Raw genomic sequence first — 8,429 nt, forward strand, 5'->3', positions numbered from 1 at the left:
TTTCAACACACCGTACCCTAATTAGCCTACATTCTCATCGCCCAAGATGAGACGTCGGCGGGGAATTCAGACATTTCGCCTCACTTTACGGCAAGACATGGGAACCAGGGGCGTCCCTGAGTTGGTTGGGCGGAGATGGGGAGGAAGAGAGAGGGGGAGTTTTGGGACAGTCACGCACGAGTTGTGGATTTACACATATTATGAAATGAATGATAATATTGAGATGGAGCTTGAGATGGAGCATGATGCGTCTGAGATATGAAGAATTACCGGAGAGATGGTGATCGGGTGATAAGATAATTGATGGCCTTGTGTGATTAACGATGACGGATAGGCCTACATGTTCTACCACTAGAGGGCGTCTGGAGATCAGTTTTATCAGTCTACAAATCCTCCCTCCTCTCTCTCTCTTCTTTTCCTCCACCTAATCTCTGATCCAACAATGGGATAGCTTGGGCTTGGCACAGTTCTAGGCTATCAGATAAGTGATCTCAAATGATGCATCTAAGGGCACCCAGACATGACCAGAGGGGGGCTGTCTGCCCCAGGAAGTAGACCTTGCCTAGTCTACATTAAGTGGAGAGGAGGAGGGTGATGGTGGTCTGGTGTTTTTTCAGCTTACATCTTCTGACGCACGCACTTGGACGCACCATCAGTGTCGTTGTATCCTGGAGGAGTCACTGGGTGTTTCGGGTCTTGCGACAGTCACCCTCTTCCAGGCGGCCGACCGAGGTTGGTCACACCTCGAGTTGCTTCACTCCCGACCCTACTGGTCACCCCTTTTCAGCCAGAGCCATCTAGACGCTCTCTCTGCTGCCTCCATGTTGTTGTTGTTGTTGTTGTTGATGGGCCTCCTCTTGCTTGATCCTGTAATGCCCAGGGTTCCGTAGGCCTTGTTGAGGAGGGGATGAATTGCAACCCCCCCCTACTGCCCACCTCCACTGGCATGCATTATCTGGTGTGAACTGCTGCAGCAGTCCGTTCTATTATCTATATATATCTATAATCTAGAGTCATTCTACCTGTTTGGGGAAAATTCTGTCTTATTCCGTTTTCAGGATGTAAGGTTCCCTCCTGCACTGGAAGAGACTGAATGACAGAAACATGCTAAACCAGATTAGTGGAGAGAAACAGGATGTGAGCTCCAGGCTAACAAACACCAGATCTTCACACATATCCTCTCTTCCTCCTCCCTCTGTTCTCTCTCTCTTTCTCCGCTTATGGTTCTATCCCTTGTTTCTCCTACCTTCCCCCTCCATGCATGTAGGCTACACAAGCGGGAAGCGTGCGCGCACACACACACACACACACACACACACACACACACACACACACACACACACACACACACACACACACAGCCTCTCTGCTGACGTTGTCTCTTATTTATTCATGGCAGATGTGAGTGCTTCAGCGGACGACAGGGATGTGGTTAAATTAACATAAGACACCTGCACTTCACATCTCAGTTTTAGACACACTACCCCCCCCCCCCCCCCCCCCTCTCTCTCTCTCTCTCTCTCTCACACACACACTTGCTCTTTGGTCTACTCTGTCCTCAATTGCCTATCCAGCACAGAAACATGCAACGAAAGGCATATTTAGTCTCTGTATGTGTTTGTGTGTTGGGATCTCAAACTGAGAGAAGCCACTGATCAATATTGCACTTGAATTGATGAGAAAACCTGATGAACGTGTACCACCTCTCCCCTCTCTTCCTAAATAGGAATAACTGATATGTTCATGTCGTGTTGTCGCTCACGTAAGAGCCTTTCATAGAGGAAAAAGCTTTTAGAAGCCCACTCTTTGTTTAGAAGCTAATTTGGGTCGCTCATGGGTCTGCTGTGTCTCTATGGCAACCCCGCCGATTGATGTGGGGGCCTAGCTCTCAGGAGCCTGCAGGAAGGGAACACTTGTGTGAGCGAGCTGGAGAACCGTGATAGAACTTCAATGGCATATCGCGATGCTCTCTGAGACTTCAATGGGGCATTGGTGCTCTGGAGGACAATACAGCAGTGAGCGTGCAGTAGACAGTCGCACGCATCTATCAGTTTCATATTTCCCAGAGTAATATAATCTGTAGGCTCGTGGTGCGTTACACCGTCGCCTCATAGCAACAAGAGTTTGCATGTTCTCCCCGTGCTCACTCAGGTTCCCTCCACATAGAACCCTCATATAAAAACAAACAAACATGCAAAACAGATTTTCTTCAGTCCTGTCCCTGACCAGCACCACTGCCATATGGCTAAAAAAGACCCCCAAGGTCCTGTTATCAGCATTAATTATGATGTATGCATGTAACCTACAATGCATGGATTGTAATTTAAATTCTTTTCCTCTCTCTCTCTCTCTCTCTCTCTCTCACACACACACACACACACATACATGCAGTAGGCCTATGAATGGGAGTAGTGAGTTTTACTTTACGTAATCACTGCATGTCAGGCTGCGAGGAAGTGGAAGCTGCGCGCGCCGCAAGTCAGTAGTTCTGCTGAGGCGAACCGCGCACAGGACCCCGACCGCTCGACCACTATTTAACATTTTTGCAAAATGATTATTATCATCGAGGATGAGGTAAGGGGTGTCTACGGGACTCTTAAATTGTAGTTCTTTTGTTGATCCACTGGAACGGGCAAGCTAGACAATTTACGGCACACAAGTTGAGGCAAAGACCATGCTTCTAAAGGCAAGCGAATTCCTCGAGGCACGTTGCTGAGAATTATCTAACGTTAGCTATCAAATATATAACATTTAGGTTTTATTAGCTGACCAAGCTAGCTTGCGATCCATGAATTGTGCCATAGCTAGCTAGCAAGCTGACGTTAAATTGATAAGTTACATAAGATAACAATGTGAAATCCGCCCAACTGTCACGCCGAGAGCGAGTCTGTTTGTGGCGTTAAGTGCCTCGTGAAGGGTGTTTGTTCTCCTTCCAGGGTTCGGTACCGTGATCTCGAGTGATAATCAAAGTCAATCGTTGTCCGGTTGTAAATCATTTATCATTCAACTAGGTAGCTAGTCATATAAGATTAATTATCTGTCTATCTACATGGTGATTGTAGCTGCAATGCCGTGGCAGATATTCACAGTTCTTGTCTGCACAACTAGCTGAATCATTGCTATAGCTATAGGGTGGTCTCTCTGCTAGCTGAATCATTGCTATAGCTATAGGGTGGTCTCTCCATAGCTATAGGGTGGTCTCTCCATGTTCCCCCGCATTGTTAGCTAACTCGACTAGCTATGTAACTACATGACCTTTGCTTGCTAGCTAGGCAGTGACCAGCACCAGATATTAGGCTTTCAATGTGTTCTATATGGCTAACGTTAACAACAATTCTCCAAGTAAAGAGCATGCTAACCTGCTTTAAAGCCCACCCTCATATAACTAGATAGCAAGTCTGATGGAAATACGATTCAATTAAGAGAGTTGTATTTTCACGGTGGCTGATAGGGGTCATGTGCCGAGGATTTCAGCGAACGCGTCAAATTGTGTGACCATGACCAAGCTATTGTCATGTGAAAAAAAGAAGTTATTTTCCGATCAAGTAATTACTATGGTAAGGTTACACCGTTTAATTGGCTGTCGTGGTAACCTAATCTCCAACGGTAATTCGGCACCTTGTTCTTTAATCACGGAGCAACCGTAACGGGAGGATGCACGACACGGGACGTACAGAATGATGGTTAATGTATCCCTCAATGCCTGCCGGCCCCGCCTTGGTGCAGGAAAGGAATCGATAGTTCTCCTCGTATCTAGTTTTGTTTACAAGAGTCGCATGAGTGCTTCAGTATCCAGTTCTCAGCCCCTTTCCCCAAAGAATGCATCTGTCCAACACACAAGCACGGGATTGACAAGTCATTGTGTGTACTCTCTCTCTCTCTCTCTCTCTCTCTCTCTCTCTCTCTCCCCGCCCTCTCTCTCTCTCTCTCTCTCTCTCTCTCAGGAGGGCTTCAAGAAGGCTCTGGAGGAAGCTGGAGGCAAGTTGGTGGTGGTGGACTTCACAGCCACGTGGTGTGGGCCCTGCCAAACCATCGCCCCCTACTTCAAGGTGGGCAGCTGCCATCATTGTTGAAACTCACACAGATACGCCGTCGCCTCTCAGACAGAGGAGCAAACACTAAAACACTAGCCTCTCACTTCAACAACCGAGTAGCTGAGAGAGTCTTCCACACCTCACACTGTCCTTGTTTGCAAAAATACTCTATTAAAGGAGCAAAGTTTCGGTCACATTAGACCTTCGGTCAGGTAACAGCTGCTCTTCCACAGGAACTGTCAGAAGAAAACCCTGACGTGGTCTTCCTGAAGGTCGACGTGGACGATGCACAGGTGAGTGAGCGGGACGCCCGCACACACCCACACACACACAGACACAGACAGACACACACACACGCACACACTGGATGATCTCCGGGTGTAACCGTTGTCTCTTCTTGTCTTCTCAGGATGTGGCCACCCTCTGTGACATCAAATGCATGCCAACATTCCAATTCTACAAGAACAAAAAGATGGTGAGTTCAAAAGGAACGAAAATGGCGCGTGCAAATCTTTTGACGGGTGTGAAGCCCACGGTATTCTTGCTCTTAACTACGCATAAGCGTCTACCACATGTCCCTTGCGTGGCTCGCTCGCTTCCTGCGTTCCCTTCGGAGCGTCGGCCGCGCAGGTCCTCGGAAATGAACGCGCCGCAAAACACGCGCTTGCGTCCGCGTGAGCAGCAATTATACCACGGGCTGAACCGAGCATGTTCTTGGCTACCTTTTCATATCTGAAAAAAGAACTCGCTCAATCACTCCTCTTTGCTATTTTCTCTCTCTCTCTCTCGCTCTCTCTCTCTCTCTCTCTCTCTCTCTCTCTCTCTCAGCTGGAGGACTTCTCCGGGTCAAACCAGGCCAAACTAAAAGAGCTGCTGGTGAACCTCAAGTGAACAGGCTCCTGGACGGACGGCCGTCTTGCCCTCCTCTCTCCCCCCAACCCGTAGCGGCGTAGCGGCGGTCACACACGGGGGGGTGGGGGGGGGGGGTAGTCGGTCGCCGCGGATCGAGTGGACACCCGAATGCCTTCCACCTCTCCTCCCGTCTCTCTCGCTCCCTGTCTCCCCCTAGCGGATGTATTGGTCTGGGGATGCGGTCACTATTGTAGTACGAGTCGAGGCCTTCCACCCCCCTCCTCCCACCCTCCCTCCCATCTATCTCCTCCTCCTCCATCTCTCCGTCTCCCCTCACCCTCTCCTCCTCCCTCTCTCTCCTCCTCCGCCTCCCTTTATCTATTGTCATGTCCAGGGATTTGATCACTGCTATATGAATGGATACCTGTACACCCCCCACCCCCCCAACCCCGACCCCACCTCCCCAACGCTCCTTCCTTCTGTCTCCACTCGTCTTCCCTTTCTACCTCACCCCATCCTCCCATCCCAACCCACCTAGCTCATGTTGTGCTTAGGACTGATCAATAATGTATGACAATAAACCCTGTTTTTTGGGGTGAATTCAGTCTGCTCCTTCCATTCTCTCTTGCTTGGTGTTTTATACAGCGACAGTTATGTTTGAAATTGAGAGTTGTCTTTGAAATTGAGAGTTTAACATGTTTTTTGAATGATTTTTCACGGTGCCCACCCACATCCATTGTATGACCAAAACGGTGGTAGAGCAATTAACAGACTTTCTCAAAACGTCAAAAGTGCTTGTTTTGTCAACGTTTTGATCTGAACCATTGTATATGATCATAAGTAACCTTAAAACAGTGCTAAACATGCATTTTCCCTTTACTACTCCTTTAACTCTCGTCAGGGATGATGTTTTATACAGCAACAGTTAATTGTTAATTCTTTAACCCTTATCACACAGCGTCCCTGATTATGTTTGGGTCGTCACTTCTATTCTAATTCCCGGATTAGAGCTATATATACAACTATATATTCACCCTAGGACCTGTTTTTATTAAGAGCATGACAGCAGCCATGTGTAACGAAGATTATATTGTTTTGGGAAAAGAACCAGATCTAAAATACAACAGCCTACTCTGAGCTGTAGTAGCTCTAGGCCTCGCTTCGTTTCTGTGCTGTCCAAGCCAATGTCCACTGCCACTCTGAAGAGTTTGAATGACGCTGTCTGAGAGGTTTGGATCAAGCAACCTGCCAAGTGGTGAGTAGGTAGGTTTCACAGCAGACCAACGTAGAGTGGGCTACTGTAACAGGGGCCAAAGCCGTGTACTCGAAATACCTTGTTAGTGAGCCGGTGGAGTCTGGGTTGTGGTGGACATTTGGACTTCCTGTCTTGAGAGGCTATTGACAAACCCTAACTTCCCTCACATAAAACGTCTTTTTTGTTTTTAGCACATGTACCATGGAGGTATGGACATGGGACACTACCGAATATGGGGACAGATTGAAGGGAAGTGTGCCTGTGTTCTTAGAAGTAGAGAACACAAGAAACAGTATTCTGGAATCGCACTGATAAAGATATGGAAAGGAAATTCCAATATTGAGTCCAATATTGATAGGCGCAAGTGTTCAATACCATAATGTGATCTGTTCATGCAGTAGTTTACCTGCGGTGGGGAATGCGTACATCTTCAAATCTGATCCTTTACTGCCCTCTTCTGGATGTGTTGTGAAACAGCATGAGTGCTGAATTTGTACAACAGGACCTCAATTTGTAGAGTTAACGTTGTCTTTGCTACCCCCTACTGGTCACGTAATTTCCAGCAGCCTAGGCCTTTTTTCTTTCAGATCATACAAAACGTGTGTTTTGCAAACAATTTATTTGAAAATATACAGTAAACATGAATATCGAATGAATTCACTGTCCCAACAGCAAGTGCAAATCAAATTTGGTTATTTATCATGTTGCCATGTCCCCTCCTCCTGTCAAAATGTCAAAACTACACACAAATTTCACCTGAATAATGAAAAAGATGTTCACAGATAATTCTAATCCTGAATATTTATTACAAAATACTGCATTATCTTATTTCAGTGCTTCTCAGAGGACAGCCCACAATGTTACAGACTAGTGCATGACATCAATAGACCAAACATACCAGACAAACAAAACATATATTAATGTTTAACATATAATATATAAAAACATAAATCCTCATATCCTTTCTTCCAGTATATAAAATAATCCTGTTTTATACATTCTGTTGTACAATTCTGCAAAAATTCTTCAACCGCCAAGGGGTGAACATTTATTTGAGGTTAACTTACAAGCTGGAGGTCTTGGGTGCCATGCCCAGACAGGTTGTACAGGAGGAGTTTGGGGGAGCTAATCTCACTTCTGGAACAACAACAACATGTTTGAGCACCAGTGAAAGTACTCTTTAGATGCAAGTTGTCCTCTTTTGAGTTCTAGATGTTTCTGAAAGGTTCTGGAACCTACTCTTGAAGAACTAGAAGAGCATCTTCCTCAACTGCTGTGAGCCATCCTATGATGGTTACTTTCTCTTCATGGCTTTTTCCTGCAGAGGAGAGCAAGCAACGTTTAGGTTCCTCATTAAAGCAGATGCATAGATAGATGATTGTGTGGATGTACAGAGAGACAGACAGGCAGTCTAGCAGACAGACAGACAAGTTGGTGAGAACTTTCGTACCTGTTGAGGTACCTGTTGATGATCTTCTTTACCCAACGTGCATTAGTGTCCAGACAGACCTGTCGATGGGACTGCTTCAGAGTAGCACTGCAGGAGTCGGGAGAGGGCAGAGGCACACAGTCACAACCAGGCAGGCATCACCACCTCCTCAACCAGTCCTACTGCAAACCATACCCAAACTTGACACAACCTCAACCCCTGTCGAGCCATACCAAATGTAACCTTAAAACAACCTCGCCGTAACCTCCGCTACCCACGCCGGGGTTCACATTCAGTCTCAGGAGGACCTTAACGCCAGAGCGCGATGATGTTGAGCGTGACGAAGACTTACATGATCTCAACTTCAGGGCAGTGGGAGGTGGGATCGATCACCTGGAGAGACTCTATGTATCGACCAATCCGCTTGCTCTCCGTCTGGATGCAGCGACAGCGCGAGTCTGCCCCCACACCGCCCGTGCTTAACCCTATCAGGAATCAAAGGTCAGGTCAGGTCAGCCATGCGCTATTCGATGCACACTGATCAGTACTCGGGAGAAAGTAGGGGAGGTATAAGAGCTTGGACCTAAAACGGACCACAGGTAACCCGAGGAGACGCAAAGGACCACTTGTGAAGAGAAAGAAAGAGAATGAAAGAAAGAACGAAAAAGAAAGAAGGAAAGAAAGAAAGAAGGAAAGAAAGAAAGAAAGAAAAAGAGGCTCAAACTCACCATCGGTGATGGTCAGGAGGACAGCCAGGAGCACTGTGATGCATGACATGCTGCTGGTCATCTTCGTCCTCATCTTCATCACCAGCAGTAAGGACATTGATAGAGGTATATAGTGCGCAGCAGTACTCTTA

The 8,429-nt window shown here is 47.0% G+C and overlaps 2 protein-coding genes across 2 annotated transcripts; one reads left to right on the forward strand and one right to left on the reverse strand.

The window, feature by feature from the left end:
- Positions 1 to 2,458: 2,458 nt before the first annotated feature.
- txna (thioredoxin a) lies at positions 2,459 to 5,462 on the forward strand. The gene is made up of 5 exons (XM_084454520.1): positions 2,459 to 2,574; positions 3,945 to 4,049; positions 4,268 to 4,327; positions 4,444 to 4,509; positions 4,863 to 5,462. The coding sequence occupies exons 1-5, from the start codon at positions 2,551 to 2,553 to the stop codon at positions 4,923 to 4,925; spliced, it is 318 nt and encodes a 105-aa protein (XP_084310646.1). The 5' UTR covers positions 2,459 to 2,550; the 3' UTR covers positions 4,926 to 5,462.
- A 1,471-nt stretch (positions 5,463 to 6,933) lies between these two features.
- Positions 6,934 to 8,429, reverse strand: LOC311322453 (C-X-C motif chemokine 2-like). The gene is made up of 4 exons (XM_084454519.1): positions 8,299 to 8,429; positions 7,923 to 8,055; positions 7,592 to 7,678; positions 6,934 to 7,459 (listed from the first exon to the last, which is right to left on the reverse strand). Exons 1-4 carry the CDS (start codon positions 8,393 to 8,395, stop codon positions 7,447 to 7,449), a joined length of 330 nt encoding a protein of 109 aa, XP_084310645.1. The 5' UTR covers positions 8,396 to 8,429; the 3' UTR covers positions 6,934 to 7,446.

This window comes from Borostomias antarcticus (assembly GCF_949987555.1).
Source record: "Borostomias antarcticus genome assembly, chromosome: 20".
Lineage (NCBI taxonomy): Eukaryota > Metazoa > Chordata > Actinopteri > Stomiiformes > Stomiidae > Borostomias > Borostomias antarcticus.